The 17,551-nt window shown below is 42.2% G+C and overlaps 3 protein-coding genes across 3 annotated transcripts; 1 reads left to right on the top strand and 2 right to left on the bottom strand.

Annotated features, from left to right (window-relative positions):
* The first annotated feature begins 1,558 nt into the window (after positions 1 to 1,558).
* LOC107189890 lies at positions 1,559 to 8,667 on the top strand. The gene is made up of 9 exons (XM_015578569.1): positions 1,559 to 1,589; positions 1,665 to 1,817; positions 1,996 to 2,131; positions 2,203 to 2,330; positions 2,403 to 2,693; positions 2,772 to 3,026; positions 3,136 to 3,291; positions 6,281 to 6,411; positions 8,638 to 8,667. The coding sequence occupies exons 1-7, from the start codon at positions 1,559 to 1,561 to the stop codon at positions 3,252 to 3,254; spliced, it is 1,113 nt and encodes a 370-aa protein (XP_015434055.1). The 3' UTR covers positions 3,255 to 3,291; positions 6,281 to 6,411; positions 8,638 to 8,667.
* Positions 4,531 to 9,867, bottom strand: LOC107189982 (band 7 protein AGAP004871). The gene is made up of 10 exons (XM_015578681.1): positions 9,837 to 9,867; positions 9,332 to 9,461; positions 6,526 to 6,635; positions 6,132 to 6,204; positions 5,981 to 6,063; positions 5,711 to 5,914; positions 5,569 to 5,624; positions 5,429 to 5,507; positions 5,268 to 5,369; positions 4,531 to 5,177 (listed from the first exon to the last, which is right to left on the bottom strand). Exons 2-10 carry the CDS (start codon positions 9,411 to 9,413, stop codon positions 5,073 to 5,075), a joined length of 894 nt encoding a protein of 297 aa, XP_015434167.1. The 5' UTR covers positions 9,414 to 9,461; positions 9,837 to 9,867; the 3' UTR covers positions 4,531 to 5,072.
* A 644-nt stretch (positions 9,868 to 10,511) lies between these two features.
* On the bottom strand, positions 10,512 to 16,942 carry LOC107189981 (glutamate dehydrogenase, mitochondrial). The gene is made up of 8 exons (XM_015578679.1): positions 16,247 to 16,942; positions 13,116 to 13,316; positions 12,406 to 12,639; positions 12,125 to 12,282; positions 11,879 to 12,034; positions 11,572 to 11,782; positions 11,335 to 11,489; positions 10,512 to 11,245 (listed from the first exon to the last, which is right to left on the bottom strand). The coding sequence occupies exons 1-8, from the start codon at positions 16,677 to 16,679 to the stop codon at positions 11,129 to 11,131; spliced, it is 1,665 nt and encodes a 554-aa protein (XP_015434165.1). The 5' UTR covers positions 16,680 to 16,942; the 3' UTR covers positions 10,512 to 11,128.
* Between the last annotated feature and the right edge of the window lie 609 nt (positions 16,943 to 17,551).

The following is a 17,551-nucleotide window of genomic DNA, read 5'->3' on the forward strand; positions in this document are numbered from 1 at the left end:
CAAACGCCAGAGTCGGCATCACCGAATGACAGAGAAGCAACAAGAAATGATTTATCAACGCTTGAAACAAGCCGCCAACGGTGGAGTTTAACTGATTGTATACATTGCGCGTCTGGCGTGGACGATGAAGTATTCGATTTCGCATACTATATGTATTTTCTAGGATTAATCAAATCACAGGGATAACAAAGATTGATTAACGGATAGCCAGATACACGTCCTTATATGAGAGATGCGCCGCCGTCATATTCCGCGATATTCCCCAGACATGTGACAGCAACGCGCAATTGGATTCCATTTCGATCGACGAACGAATCATCTTTCATCGCTCCGATACCGCCTCCTAGCTATGCTCAAGCGGAAGGAATTTGCCTCGCGTCCATGGATCAGCTATTTTCACTTTCACGTATGATAAAATATCTTTTTAAAATATTTTTGATACATACATTCGCCGCAAAAAGTGTCTTGGTGATTTACAATACAACTTCTGTGTAGATAACACGAGTAGACTGTGGACAGCAAGTCCCATGACCGCCCTGTGTCCTCGATGCACCACCATTATTATTACGGCTGTAGAAGTTCGTCAATCTATAATTACTCACATTGCCGCTTTTGCGCTCTTCCTGTGCGGGTACAAATGTTTGCAAATACTCAAAGAGATCTATGGCAAAAGAAATATTTTACTTATAGATGCTGGCCGTGTTGTATGTTCCCATACTGCATGAACACCTGCAAAACTATCGACCATTATTGTCCTGTATGTCGTGCACACCTTGGAACCTACAGACCCTGTTGACAAACGCGTAAAAAAACGATTAGAAAGTTCACTTTCTCGCGTATCAGCCAAAGCATCTTACACATTGTTCATTTAAGAAAAAGTTCAGCCGCTTGTACTGAGAAAAATGAAAAAACGAGTGTTTACAAAGATATTATCAGCATTTAACGTAAATGAGTCTTTGAACGTATTGTTGTACTAGAAAGAATCCGAATGTACGTATAGTCTGACGTAGTCACGGTTGCATCCAAAGTGGCGGAGATTCATTTAATTACAGGCGCGAAAGTAAAATTGTTTTTTTTTTTCGACACGTTGCATGAACACAATGGTCGAGTGCCAAGGATTTGTTGTCAATGAGATCTCATGGCTTTCTCCCCATTTGTTTGCAAACCGTTTCGATGAAATCAAAACACTTCGGGTGCACCCTTTAATTTACCGCGTGATATACAGACCGTGTAAACATGTCCTTACTTACCTATATTACCTTTCGCACCTTTCCATTCTCTTATTCACTGCTCAGCTGCGGTGAAGTTCAGCCAAACTTGTCAGTCATTATTAAAATTACGGCAGTATCGTGTCACTGATTTTCATTCTAATACGACAATGCGTGGTTATTATTTTCTCGTGTTTCTAATGCATACAATTGCAATGTGTGTCGATGTTAACGCATGGGATGCCCTACGAAGACTTACGCATTTCTGGCAGGGAAATAATATTCGCGTGAACGAGACAGTCATACGAGATTCGCTGAATAAATTCCAATCAACTACCGTTCAAAGTGGTATGCCGACTTACACTGGCAGAGAAAAGCGAAGTAAGTGCCTAACCGTTACTTTTTCTTAACGATATTCAATTTATCAGAACAATATACTTGATTTGTTGAATGCAGTTTTCCCTTTGTTCACTGTGGTGAGATTTGACAATAACATTTGCGTCGGATTAAACGGTGAGAATGGAACCTGCCTGGCGTCAACGGAGTGCTTACAACGCGGGGGCGTATCTAGCGGGATTTGTGCGAACGGTTATGGGGTCTGTTGCATTGGTAAATTTATTCCTCGTATTTCATTTAGTTCAGTAGAATAGTGGTAATAATATTATTGAAGTAATAGAAACAATAGAAATATAAGAGCAGGAAACGTCACGTACAGGGCCTTAACCGTGGACAGTTTCGACTAAAACAATGAAAGGTAAATTGACTAATAATAATTTTGTTGTATCAGTAACTGTATCTTGCGGCGAGACGACTAGCAATAACAATACTTATTTCGTTAATCCAAATTATCCATCGAATTTCGATGGCACTGAGTCTTGTCAGTTAACCCTTATCAAGTCGCATCCAGATGTATGTCAATTTAGGTGAGCTTTTGCTTTATTTTCGGTGCTTGTATTCGTTTCGAACAGTTATTGAGAGTTTATCTACCTTTTAGATTAGATTTCATGCAGTTCAATATTAGAGGACCGGAAACAACGAATCACCAATGTATCTACGATCAGTTTATCGTGTCCGGTGGTAATCCGGTCCCTACTATATGCGGAAGTAATACTGGAAATCATAGTATGTATATGCAAGTTTAATTGTAATTTCACAATACTCTATTTGCAACTGTTAAATATCGGTATCGTACAGTTTATATTGACGCGGGTATCGGGCAAACGAATCCCGTCACGTTAACATTCGTCACGAGCGGAAGTTCTTTCACCCGATCGTGGAAAGTACGAGTATCGCAGATTCGTTGCAACACTATATACAGAGCCGAGGAAGGATGCCTGCAATATTTCACGGGTATATCCGGTCAAATAAAATCGTTCAATTACGATCTCACCACCGGTTTACAATTGTCGAATCAGGATTACAGTATCTGCATCAGAATGGAAAGAAACTTTTGTGGAATTCAATACACGGCGTGTTCGGTTGATGGTAAGAAGGATAATTTGTAGGAAATGCAGATAACATCGAGACAATTTTAGGAGAATGTATCAACGTTTCATTAAATAGGTCAGGTATTGGCATCGTCGGGTGCAACGCCGGCAACGCAAATGCTGCGCAATAATGCGTTTTCGATAACGGGAAACACGCAGGGGACCCAAATCGCTTCGATGACTGGAGCTGCTTGTCAGACAGACTGGTTGACGATCCCTTGCGCGACAAACTTGGGTAAATTACCGACCGCAATGATGACGTGCGTCGATAGAATTTGCGGCGGGACATTCAATGCGGAAAGTCAAAATTTAAACACATCCTCGGTCGTTAGTAAGTATATCGTCGTGGTAGTTAACGTGAAGTTCATCGTAAGTTTAAATTAAGAAGATAAATTAGCTATCGGTTAGTTTAATAAAGTGACGTAATTACCGTTTCTCAGGTACAGTAAAGCCGTTTAGATTAATTTTTCACACGGACAGTATCGAAGCACCGAACGACGTCGGGAACAAGGGATTTTGCTTGAATTATGTGCAGCAACCCTGCACGACAAAGCTATGATGACTTCATGTTTACATTGTTACAGAACATATTGCAGGTAAATTAAGTAAATAAATAGTAGTAATAAATTAAGTCGAAGAGAAAACATTGTTAACATAGTTTTGCAAACACATCCGTAATTTATTCATTCGTGATAGTTTGCGAATGTTACAAATCGATGAAAAAGATACACTACATTGACGTAACATAGTATCACAAGTAGAGATAGAAGCATGTAACGTAGAGGTAGGTTTAGTTTTCATCGGTAGAAGGATTGGAGTATTGGTTGAATATCGTAAAAAGAGTTACGTGTATTAGAATTATTTTCGATCTAAGCGATTTAATCACCCGTGTTTATGTAATGTGTTTCGATTGTTTATCGCTATATCAGATGAATTCCACTTAACCAGAAAAGATGTTAATTTACACACGCGCAAGTGGAAGTGAATATGATTCTCAACGCATTGAGAACTTATTACATTGTCTTCATTGAAACGCATGGCTGTTGAAACCTATATTAACTAATAGATTCTCAGTCCTCCAAATTCCTTCCATTTCCACGTAACCGGTATTCGCTTATGACGATTGAATGAGGAAAAGTGAATTTGTACATTGTCGGATACGCATTATCTATGTTTAGTCTTAACGTCGCTGCCTTAATTGAACAATGAGCGTCGTTTCAAAACACGTATCGTTTGTTTAGTTATCGAAAAGAGTTGCCGATGTTAGACCAAGTCTCGTTACAGGCCGTTCAAAGGTTCCCCGAAAACGCCAACAACGCTCACTGCACGTTTTAATGTATCGTTAAGGCGATCGAATTCTATAACCGGCGACGAAATTAATTTTTTATCGCCATCCGAACAAGTAGGCTACAATGGAGCAAATGAACAGTGTGTCAATTATACTCGATACAAACAGAACGCCTCTTTCGTGTCTGGACATAACATTATTCATAGTATCGTATGCAAATAAAATAAAATTTCGAAAATCTTTTATATACCGAATGTCGATCTTGAACACACCGAAACTTGATGCTTCGAATTTTTCTTTTTAACAATACAATATATACAGTGTATACAACTTTCGTAAGTAGAAAAGATTAATTATTTTGTAAACGTTGAGTCTTCGAGCAATAAGTTACGATCGCTATAACTCGATCAATCGGACTGTGCATTACGATCAACAACTACAGAGAGCTACCTAACTTTTCCTCTAGGTTTTTTTGCGCCTCGTTGAACTCGGATCCTTAAACACCGTTTTAACCCTATACTGAATCACTATGGTTTCTTTTCCCCTCCTCTCTAAGCATAACTTATCCTCGATAATACAGATCGCCATTGTACGTTTACAGGTCGTAAGTATACGCAAGTAAAACAGATAAATAATTTATAAAAAAAAATACGTGTGAAGATTTTAAAAAATATGAAAGTGTTATAAAATTGGTCGAGACAGTCAACATGGGTATGTGCAGTGAATAGTGCAAAAATTCTTTGCGTTTATCGATCCGATGTTAACTCAGAAACGTAGTCACGTTACGTTTCAGGTCTTCAGTATTCGGGGCTATTCGCGTTGTCAGTGAGATTCCATCGGAAAGTTGCAAATTTTGTAGCCTGTAAGTGTGCACCCCGACGTTAATATTCTATCTAATTGGTCAAATATTCGATAATTCCCGCCTGCGTGTAGATTCATAGCTTGTGTCTTGATGGTCTTTTCTTTTTGCAACAAAATTAAAGATTCAGTTTCCCCTGGCGCAGTGAAGTGTCTTCGGTAACTCGAAGATCCTCGCGATATTATTTCGGTTTCACGAAAGTAACTCGATAGAACGGGATGTCCTTGCGATTAAGACTCTTTCGCGGCGGACGCTTTCATGAAGTAAGTCAACATGTCGATAGGCAGCGGGAATACGATCGTCGAATTTTTCTCCGCCGAGATAGTGTTTAGAGTCTGAAAACGATAGAACGGAAAATGGTGATGCTCTCTGTGTAAATGCTCTACTGATCACAAGATGATCCGTGACATTGATTTCGACCGTACCTGCAGGTAGCGAAGCTGCAACGCGGCAGGAGAATCTCCTATCACCTCGGAAGCCTCTCTCAACGCTCGGCTAGCTTTCTGTTCCCCTTCGGCTGCGATTACCTGTGAAACACCATCGATGAAATTGAAAGTAACACACAAGGAAAAACAGAAAGACGAACCTTCGCGCGAGCTTCACGGGCGGCTTCAGCTTCCGCGGCCATCGCTCTCTGTAACTGGACAGGTAGCCTCACGTCTTTGCTACAGAAAAAAATTTTATATTACGAATAATATTAAATTCTACGTACAAAGACACGCTTACATCTCCACTCGTTCAACTTTAATGCCCCAAGTGTCTGTAGCCTCGTCCAGTGATACCTAACGGTGAACATTTTTCTCGTTACAGCTCTAAACACACCCGTTGTCTGTCGTTGATAAAATCAGTTACATGGTTAAGGGATTACCTGCATGTTCCCGGAGATAGTTTCACGCTCGCTTAGGATCTCGTGGAGGGGTCTGGTTCCCATGGTGTTACGGAGCGTGGTTTGAGCGAGCAGCCTGGTGCTGTGATGAGCGTTCTCCACGTTCGCGATCGAGATCGTCGCGTTGTTCACCCGATAGTACACGACCGCGTCGACGGACACCGTCACGCTGTCTTTCGTCAACACCTGCGAACGGAATTTTCCGGTATTAAAATTTCCTCGGAATTCGAGGGACGGGATGTATCGATTTACCTCTTGCGGCGGAACGTCGTACGTTCGAGTACGTAGGTCGACGCGAGCGTAATTGTCCACACAGGGTAGGATGAAAAAGATGCCTAGAAATTGACAGAAAGGAGGTTTCGTTAGTAGGCTTTCATTTTTGGTTTTCGAGATTAAATATTACCGGGTCCTTTGGCGCCACCGGCAGTAAGCCGCCCCAGACGAAATATCACGGCTCTCTCGTATTCCTGCACCACCTAACGATAAATATACAAAGATATTGATGAAGATCGTGATGTTGACGTTATAATTAATCGATTATGCATTTTCCAGGGAGCACAAATGGTGTAGCACAATGACCGATCAGCCATCTAATTATAAGGCGACCGTGGAAAGCGGGGCAACAGGAAGTGAATGGAACCCGTGGTGATCGCGACGAACCCGAGGAACAAGAATAGAAACAGGTGAGAGAGGTTGATCAATAATTTTAAACTTACGGTACGTAAAAGGTGACACGCGTTAGTACATTACAATCCGTTCATTGAGAACGTAAGACGAGTACGAAATATGAATCTCACCTTGAAGCAAATGAAGAGGGAGAATGGCATCGTTAAGATCACAACGATCCAGGATAATGCCACTAGAATAATCCCGCAGTGACTTTTGTCCTCTTGGACGTTTTCTTCCGCTGAAACATTCCGATGATCGTTGTTAATAATTCAATGTGCTTCTTCCTGATTCGCATTGTAAGGGAAGAAATTAGGGCTCTTAAAAAAGTAGGCAATCGAAATCCCGTTCCTGTTAATATATTACCTTTATCGTTTAATCGTTAGAAGTTATATCAAGCGAAGCATAGAACGGTTTTCTAGAGGTATTATCGTGGGACAAAACAATGTGTAAAACCGTTCAATTAATCTGATCCGAAGAACGAAGTGGATAGGCATCTTCGCGCACGTTCAAAGTATCGGGACAAGCGTCGTCTCTCCTGAGTGCAAGCTGTTCGAGGATCGCTCGTTTGTTACTTCTTAAGCGTGCCTCTTTACCCTTCCTCGGAAAACACTTCTAAAGAAACCAACAAGCCGGTCTTTGTTGGTCCCACGAATCATTTGAACGAGGGTAAAGCACATGGATCAAGCTAATTAAGGAGGGTAGAATAATACCCATTCCTATTTTCTACATTATAATCGCGATCTTCTGTTTCTGGCACTGTGGGTCAAATCCATTTTCCTGGCTAATAATGTCACCGTTTCTAAAATACCGTTTCAACCCTCCGTGTCGTCGTCGTTCCGCAAATGAATAATTAACACCGTCGCCTGTCATTGGTAGTGCCATTCAGTTGCACGACGACGTTTATTGGATCTCACTGATTTCAGAGTGGAACACACCCTGGAGACTGTATAGCGGTCGGTACATTTTTGCTATTGATTGTACAAATACCATCGGCCTATTCGCGCGCGGATCGATATAAACACATTGTGTGTACAACCTACATACAGCGAAATTAGCACCCGTCAACGGTGATACGATGATAGTTGGAATTCTTTCTCGCAGTAATATTACATGGCCAGGCGACGTCAGTGTCTGAATGGAATGGTCCACGACGGAGAGATTTTCGTCACGATGCTTACAACAAAGTCGCGCGTATCCGTGAATTGGGAATTTCGATACTTCGTACTCCATATACTCTCTGCTTACCATCTGTCATCTTGAGACCGATTACGGGAGTGCGTCTGGTAAATCGAGCGTGAACAAACAGAAATTCCTCTGAAGTGTCTTTGAACTCTGGGGGTGAACAGGAGGGATGGTGGGTAGCGGTGTTCGAACAGGGGAACGAAACGAGCCAGGGCGAACTAGACGCGTTATATTCACGTCACACGGTTCACTAAGAATAGCCTCTGCCCAGTTTATGTTTAACCACCCACATGGACAGTCCTCGTATTCTCTGTCTCGTTCTTTCTCTCGTGCATCTTCTCACTTCATTGCTCATCCACACGGCTCTGCCCAGTCTGCCTCTCTCTTTCTCTGTCCATCTTTTCCTAACCCCCTGTCTCTCGCTTTGGTCATAGCGGCATGCGCGAAATGCGCGCAACCATCCCTTTCCACCCTCGACAGATATTCTCCCTGTTCGTCTACGCCCCATTACTCTTGAAATTGAAGGACGTCGTTCCATGTTGACGGTTCGTGTAGCGCATTTTGAATCGGGTCAACTGTTCCATGATCGAGAGATATCGAAGCTGTAAGAATCGGTCCCTTCGACAGGCATATGCGCTATCTGGTCTCGGTTATCACCGTTTTTTATCAGAAATATTACCACTGGATGTTCGCCAGGAAAAATGTTCGTATTTTCCGTCGCGAACCTGTGGAAACGATAGCGTGTAATCGCGGGGACGAGACATAAATATTTAACGCAACGGGAAACCTGATAAATATATTCGCGTGGCATGTTGATCGCGAATAAAAAATTTATACATTGTCGCGATGGCTGAAAGGAATTATTAAAATGAATTGATGGGACTGATATAGAAATAGATAAAAGTATTCGCATTATTGTACAAAGTGATAACAAGATAATAATTATTTTTTTATTATTTCGTTGGTTCTTACGTATCTGCTACTGAGGGTGATATAATTTATGATTCTTTTACAAACTACGACCGGTATTCATTACTTATTCATGATTCTGTTTCCAGGGAATAGATGTGTGCTTCTTTCTCTAAAAATATTCCCATCGATTTATTATTAGAAACAACTCGCTGGGATGTGTTTATAGTCGCTCGTCGGAATCCATACGCAAGGTGAATGCTAAACAACCCAAGTTCAACCGGTGTAAAGCAGCGAGAAACTTTTCGCGATCGCTTTCTTCGCGATTTTAACGAAATCGATGTCTGACCAGTGACGGGCCGTTTCTACTTAACGAACGCGAGATACCATCGGGATGATGAACTGGCATCTGCCTAATCAATCATTATACTTTATATTTATTATTCCATCATAATGTGATTATGTTAATTTTGTTAATGGATTCCACTAGTTTTTCAAAATTATTTAGAAAGATAAGAGGAAGCGGCCTCGCAATAGAATGATTGACAACCTTTACTGGTTCCTGTACACGATACATTAGTTACGGCGCGTAATAGGAAATTTGACCTTCCTTACACTCAAGTAATATTTCATACCGTGACAGACCCTACTCGATTCCATGGATACTTCAATACCCCCCCACCGAATTTAATATCACGTACACGTAAGCGTACACGCTTAACCTTTTACTGCGAACAGTCCTTTGAATCTTTATTCTTCCCCTATTTTAATGTATTTTTTTTCTGCAAATTCATTAGGGTTACCGAATCGTTAATAGTAATAGTAATTTTCTCGATTACTTACCACCGATGACGCGGTTTTGTATATCATCCGGTCGCGTGTTGATCTGTATCGTCGATCCATTCCCATTGCTTATGCTTGCCATAGGAATTGATATATCAATGGGTTTCACTCTCGTCTCGAATCTCGCCACCTAAACCAGAAAGACTCGTTGCCGTGTGATGCATACGTAGTAGCAACAGGAATGAAAAGAATATAATATTGCACCCGAATATTGCAACACAGGTAGTAGATATCTGATAAGTTCGAGTTTAATTTGAACAAGGGAACGATTCACCTTCGCGAAAAATATTAATCATTCTCCGCGTAATAACATCTTTAAACACAGTCTCGCCGGTTAAACGATCATCGTGTGAATACTAATAATGACAAGTAACCTAATAAATAATAATGACACCAAGAGACACGCGAGATTCTTTCTAAGGATGAGCTGTGAATCGACAAAATGGGATAATTTCATACAGAAATTATCGGGAAAGCAAAATAAAAAGAACACGTATGTAGTCACCTTGCGTTGATTATGGCACGCCGTTGAAGAACTAACCGGACGAATGATGGCAACGTCGCGATGTCGTGACGCTTTATACGACAACGGCCACCGCCCTAACTAGTAGTATAGGAAAATATATAGCCGGCCGAACAATCTGCCAGTAGTACGCAATCATCGACGTTTGATGTTCTTCTTTTGGCAGGAAACCGGTCCCTTTGATTTTCGGGAAGATTTAGAAGGGAAAGTTTAATCGAGCCGAACCGTATAGAACCATTAACATTTCCATTCGTATACCATAAAAGTAAATTGTTCTCGTTGTATGCTATTGCTTCCCCTTAATATCGTCTTTCCGTGGATAATCAGGATGAAATGAGGTCTGGATGTTGATTAGGCAAAACTTTTTTCCACAACCTGTTGGTATACATGTATATGAATTCCAAATGTCACGCAACGACAAAAATATGCCCACATTTACACGCTGAGTTTGTTACGTTACTATATTTAGGGCGCGGCGCAAAATCGAGAACTAAAGGAAGTTTGCATGCTCATTCGTGATACTGGGAACAACGTGGCTGATTTCATAGATGTCGTGAGAACAGGTCATTTTAACAACGTCCAAGGCCGCTATTGCGCGAAGGAAGGGTGGTTAACGAATGACGTAAAAAAAGTAATTGATTAAGAGCACATGTTTATTGACATACCCTTTTTAAGTTGGTAACAATATTACTGTACGATAAATCGCGCTCTCTGATTCCGTAGAAAGGAGTCTTAATTGTAAATTACATCTCGAAACTGTTTCTCGTGGATACGATAATATCAAGGACCGTGTGCCGAAGGGAATACTGATCTTTACAAACGATCGTTCGCGTCTCGACGATTTTTGCACGAAGCATTCTTAAAGTTACATTGAATAACAAGTGATATATAAAAATGCACTAACGTTGTGTCGATCGGTCTTGTACTCCGTTCGAGGGATAAAGGTATGAATACTTTCTTCTGAACGACGGTTTACACGCGTCCGGTTGCACGCCATTTTCGCGTGCCGTGTACGTACGTACAACGTGTATACGCGCGAAGGAATTCGTTTAGGCAAATTATTAATTACGATGCACTCGAGAAACCTATCGTACGACGATGTACACGATACGATTCCGCTGCTAGTTTTGGTCTATTGTCACCGCGACTGGACAACACCAGCTGGGAGATATCGTGAACAGCTTTTTTAAAATACTGGCTCATGATTTCTTACAGACGTCTCGTTACTGATCTGAATTCATGCGATTTAATTGATACTCGGATACCGGGTATACTTAAAATGCGAGACCCGCTTCGGAGTAAGTGGTGAAGATCTTCTCGATTGAATTTGCGTAAGCGGCTGTCCTCAAATCCAAACCAAGGTTGAATTTCATTGCTGTTTTCATGATAGCCTGTCGAGAAATAAGAATATTACAATCAATTATATTACGAAATGTTATTTATTATATTGCAACGAGTACGAGAGAAAAAAAAATGATACCCTGGCAGATCTTTCCATCGTGTAATCCAAACCAGAATGTACGATATCCTTCTCAGAAGCACCGGAAATACGTTTCTGGAACGCCTCGGATGGTGTAACGGGAATACGGCCACCAACGCGGCCAAACCTACGTTCTAGAGACTCTTGTACGGACTCTAAAAACATACATAAACGTAATATGAAACGAGCAGGATAACATTTTGACAGGGCACCACGGTATCGTCACGCAAAACGTACCTAACAAATGATAGTTCGATTCTCTCTCGTACTTGAATGTTAGCCGACCATACGATACATGGTTCAAATTCTTCAACCATTCGAAGAACGAGACTGTGACACCACCAGCGTTGATGTACAAATCCGGTATGACGAGAATGTTTCTGTCTATCAGAATCTTATCGGCAGCAGGGGTAGTTGGTCCGTTGGCAGCTTCGGCTATGATCTTAGCCTGTACAAAAAAAAAGAAAACAAACAATCGATAATTTTAACATTTTACGTTCGATATACAAGACAACCAATAATTATAAATTATTTCAAAATTCACCTGAATGCACGAGGCGTTCTCTTTGGTAATAACTTTCTCTACGGCGGCGGGTATAAATATGTCACATGGCTCGTACATTAGATTCTCACCCTCGTACGGCTTAGCACCAGGGAAGCCCACGATAGTACCGTTTTCTATGCGATAGTCTTCCAGTAGCTGTAGCACGAGCAATCCCATTAAAGATTATTACATCATACCGGGGGCCTCGATAACTTGTCGTTTACTGAAACGAGTACGGTTACTTGCCTTCGGATCGATGCCTTCGGAATTGTAGATAGCACCATCGTGTTCGATTACTCCTATGCAAACAGCACCGGCACGGTGCAAATAACGCATCGAGTGGAGACCAACGTTACCGAAACCTTGGACGATGAACGTTTTCCCTCCCCAGCCGGGTGTAGTGCCTGCGATCATCAATTAAAATGTTTATTAGACTGCGTGCTCAATTGTTGTTCTTCAAACATCTCGCATAGCGTAGAATGAATCCGGAGTTGTATTGTGTACGTTGTCAGCGGTGGTCTGCTTACCGATCATGCTCATATAGTTCGCTTCATTGATAAAGTTCTCCAATCCGTGAAAGACACCACGTCCGGTCGCGGATATACGACCGTGAATACCGCCTTGGTTTATCGGCTTGCCGGTGACGCAGGCGTGCGCGTTGATGTCCAGATGACCGATCGTTTTCGCGTACGTGTCAGCGATCCAAGACATCTCGCGTTCGCCGGTTCCCATGTCGGGGGCGGGAACATCGACGCCGGGTCCTTCAAGATTGATACGATTAGCACACGTGTGACGTTTGGAACAATTAGCTCGTGAACAGAATCGATTCTTACAGGTAGTCAATACAATATACAGTAAATCATCGATGAAATTTAGTACAGTGAATAGAGCTTGGAATTCTGAAGGCAATTATATTTCTTTCAGCTACATACGGTCATTAGTTTATGAAATATTTCATTTTCGGTGCCGAGAAGTCTTCGAGCACTCATCGATGATTTACTGTATCGAACAACGCGATCGGCTTGCATGGAATTTCGTTAAGTACAATTATCGGGACTCCAGGCTCGTGTATGTCGGTTGGTCTCCGCGTAAACAGATAACATCTTATCGGAGCAACTCGAGCAAATGATTAATGAAAACAAACGGATTACGAAATATTTCACGTCGTCGTTGGTATCGTTAAAACAACCGGTTATTATATGAAAGCCGATGTCGAACCATTCCCGGGAATCCTCACCGATGAATCCTTTCTTCGCGAGCTCCAACGTGAATCGCCTGGTGATCTTCTCGAGCTCGTGTTCCGAGTACAATTTCGGATTAATCTTGATACCGGCTTTGGCCCCGCCGAATGGAACGTCCACGCAAGCGCACTTGAAAGTCATTAGCGCGGACAAAGCCTTCACCTCATCCCGCGATACGTCCATCGAGAAACGGATACCTGAAAAGAACCACGGGAAAACAGGCTGTGCAATATTTCTTGATAGAATCTGTTGGCGCGGTACAAAGGGCCTACGATCACGCTAAATATAAACCATCGAACAACACACCGGAGTGGATACGTGCACGAGCCGAAAACCTCGAAGTCTTTTCCGTTAAAAGAACGTTTCTCTTTTCGGAACAAGTCCGCTACGAAAACGCATGTATAATAAAAATGATCGATAAGTCCTGTGGACTCGTCAGTCCCACCGGAGATCTCGCCTAAGCTGGATCATTTTTTACGATCGGTCCATCACGTGGCATTAACTACGGCGAACCTTGGGAAAGCTTAACGCCGTTAAACAAATAATTCCGTTCTGAATGATCCCAAGCAATTCCGCGGTCGCGGCAAAAAGGATCTTCGCGAAACCATCGCGCACGGTCTAAAATTAAACTTTCCGTTTCGTCGAACCGAATTACGCAATCGATGGCTTTCGCGCGATTTCGTCCTCCAAGAGTTAACATCGCGAATGGAGCAGGCAAACATTGTCGGGTACGTTTTCTTACGGACGATAATATTCTCTTGGCGTGTAGGCGTTAATGGAAGATCCACGGTGATGGATTTATTGCCAGCGTATTGTATCTAAAAATACCATTGTAAGAAGGGAGGATCGCGATCGCTCGCTTGACAAGGAACTAAAACGAATGCGTTTCGTTGACAATTTGTCGATCGTAAGGATTTTGGGTCTAAATTGGTGTCGGTCAGTGTGCAACGATCTTATACTTGTATGTGGATCTATTTTGATACGAGAGGCAAACAGTACGGAAACGTGTGGTAAATCGGTCAACGACGAAGGCAGCGCGATATGCATAGCCACGCGTTATCGCGCCGAAATAGTCGCGCGACAACGACAGCTTGTCAGGGTCTCGCATATTCGAACGGCCTCGTTAATGACTTTGTCAAATAACAGCTGGAAGATAGGGCGATATTTAAACGGGGAATTTTTTTTTCTCGATCGTATGACGGGTCAATCACGGATCTTCGAGTCGTTAAAATGGAGAGGCGTGTGTGCTCTCCCCCCATCGATCATTAAAGCCCTCCCCAGCGGGTTGGTTGGATCGGAAAATCGGAGATCTAAACGGAGGGCCATTGACCTTAAAGCGTCATGACATTGACACGATACCAACGATTGCCAAACCCTCGAATTAAATCGCGAATCAGATGATTAGCTAATGTTTGGCAGGGAGGAAGAAAAAGGTAGACAGCTTGGCATCGTGTACCGCGTGACTCTACTCACCTATCCATATTCTAACTATAGAGCGATATGACTCGATCTCTGTGTGTTTCATCTTCAACGAATACCAGTCGATTTTAATTATTCCTGTATTGTTACGCAATCAGACACGATGAAACACACGCGCACGTGACGTAAACCGTGTCCCCCAAAATGTTTTAGCACGCTTTACCGCAGGTGTTCGTTACCGATCGCGTTCACGGAAAAGCAATTGAAATTTCTCGTCTGTATATCTACGTGTATCGAGAAATATGTATAACGTGGCAATCCCAATGATCTATGTCGCTCGGTCTATAAATAGGGACCAGTCAGAAGAACAACTGAATACAATCATCGTCGTAGGAAATCGTTCGTGATACTTCTTGCTTAACGCTCCGAACGCAAGTGTTAACGGAGGCGTTGCCACGAAAGAAAATCATTGGTGGATTTACGTTTATACAAAGATACTTGTCGATTAAGAAATGCGAACAGCCGGATGAAGTCTGTCGAGACGATTAAGGTACATAAACCGGTATAAGTAATGAGGCGATCAGCAGAACTCTGGAAGAAGTAACGTTGCTCGTTACGGGATACTAGTAAACAAAGTAATTATACTGCTTGATCGATGGCTGGTCATGAGGAATCGATCATCGAGAGGAATCTGTTTACATACTTGGCTCGCGTGACGAAGCTTTGCCGCTTCTGTACGACGCGTTATTAACTCTTTGCTAATAACGAGCTCAATACAGATTTACATCAAGGAGATTACAGAGTATTATACGGTTGACACGAACTTCTGTCAGCGATCCTTCTAATGGGACCTCTCGCTCACATGCCGTTTAAAAACTTCAATTAATCCGACCGCGTGCAGGATGACAAACGTTGTGCGTTTAATCGGTGTAACACAATCACCGTGGACTAAGCGGTTCCGTTGACAGACAGACGAAACGTAAGCGTTCCCGCGTTATCATCCCTGATCAGCCAACCGTGGCAGGTGAAACTGCAATACGTCGACGATCGTATCCCTCGATTCTTTGATTATTTTATTTTAAGTAATTACGTTCTACAACGGAAACGTAATCTCGATAAGATTACTGAACCGCGAATGGACCAATTCGATAATGTTTCGTGGATACCTTTTTCATAATCTTGTCTTCCAGAATCGAGGTTAAAACCGCGTCGTACTATATACATGAAGCCGTATAATTCTCGTAAGTGTCGAGAGTATAATCATCATATATGGTGAACGAATACTTAGAAGTAACCAACCGACCGCAATACATTGAGAAACATTTTCAGAAAACGTTTTGTCGGATAAATAAAAGATCTTCTGAGATCCAGCGCGAATTTGCTCCGATTCGGGATCTCTCGTGGTCCCTTGTAATGCCGTCATCGATGACGTAATTGATGGGTCTACTAATATCGAATTGGAGCGGCGGTTACTACCAACCTTGACAGAGAGGAAAAATCGTTTCGCGAAATTGAACGAATCTTTCATTAGTAATCACACGTTATACACGTTTAATCGTAATCCAATATAGCTCAGCAAGTGACCTGAAACGTACGTTAATCAATACACGAATCGTTAACGGGTTTAGTTGCCCAAAAATGGTCGAAATGAATATGTACCCGTTCGTTTGGATGTTCGGAAGAGAAGAAAACATTAAATAATTTTTACCTCCTTTGCAAGGTGTTCTGTGAGTGGAATGCTGAGCGCGGTAACCAGTGATCATTTCGTAGTCGCCAGAGTCACGTCTTAGAGGGAAAGAAGTCTCGAGGATATGGTCACATGGTTCCATCAGCATCAAAATACCCTTCACCTTTTTCTTCCTTTCTTCCACGGTTACCCTGGAACGCTTGCCGATATCTTCGACCAGTTTATCCTCGACAATCTGACAAGCACGATGGAAGAAGTATTCGACCATGTCGAAGAACTTCGGGTTCGGATCCGTTGGGATATCTTTCAAACGGTCGGGTATCTGATGATCCGCGTAACCGCGTGTTTGAAATGCCGGCACGACACGTATCAACGTATTGTGAATAATATCATTGTTTGTCGGTGCTTGTTTCAAGGCGATCGACGTCCTCGTCAATCTTCTTACGTGAAACATTATTGCACCGAGTTACAACTTTCCCCGTTGACTCTGACACACGACTCCGAAACTTCTTTACACACTCTAAACGCCCGTTCCTCCCACTGCTGCACGAGCCTTCCCAGAGATCCTCTCGATGCTCAGTCTCTCGGCCGACTGCGCGAGCTACCGTTTTCCTTTAATACCGATCGAAACAACCTTGCCTTTCCACCACGTTCCAGACACAACTTCTGTACCTACCACCTCACACCACCCTGCTTGCCAACTGGCCAACTAGTCCAATCGCTTCGGCTACTTGCCAATTCGTGATTCTCTAGGAAACGAGTTTTTCAACGAAAGTCTGCCAACATTTACCCAGTAAATCTACCTACGCGGACGATTCCACAGTGATTTTTTAGCATTGTTGTTGATTATTCCTTGTGTTGTGAATGGTTTTCTCAACCAATCAGTCATCCGCAAAATATGGCATCTCTCTTATGCCATGATATTCAATGGTTTATAACGAGAAATATGTACCGAGAATCGCACAAATCGCGATTAAAAATCTTTTCCAATTATGCTAGTTTGTCCATGGAATATCATTGACTTTATATTGTACAGTAACAATCGTTCGTTATGACATTTTTAATTGATATTAGATTCCAGATATGTGACAATAAATACGATCGAAAAGATCCGTGGCACCATCTACGGCAGAACGCCTAAGCTATTGGAGAATTAGTACCTCAGTTTCACATGGGATGGGACTAGTGTAACATTTGACAGTCTGAGACGTAGAGGCCATCTGAGGATTCTACCTTACAATTCTACGATTTTAACTTTTTTCGTAAATGCTGATAGATGGCGAATGCTGAATTTGCTTGCATAATTGCCATCAAGTTACATGCTGT

This window comes from Dufourea novaeangliae, unplaced genomic scaffold, assembly GCF_001272555.1.
Source record: "Dufourea novaeangliae isolate 0120121106 unplaced genomic scaffold, ASM127255v1 scaffold175, whole genome shotgun sequence".
Classification (NCBI taxonomy): Eukaryota; Metazoa; Arthropoda; class Insecta; order Hymenoptera; family Halictidae; genus Dufourea; species Dufourea novaeangliae.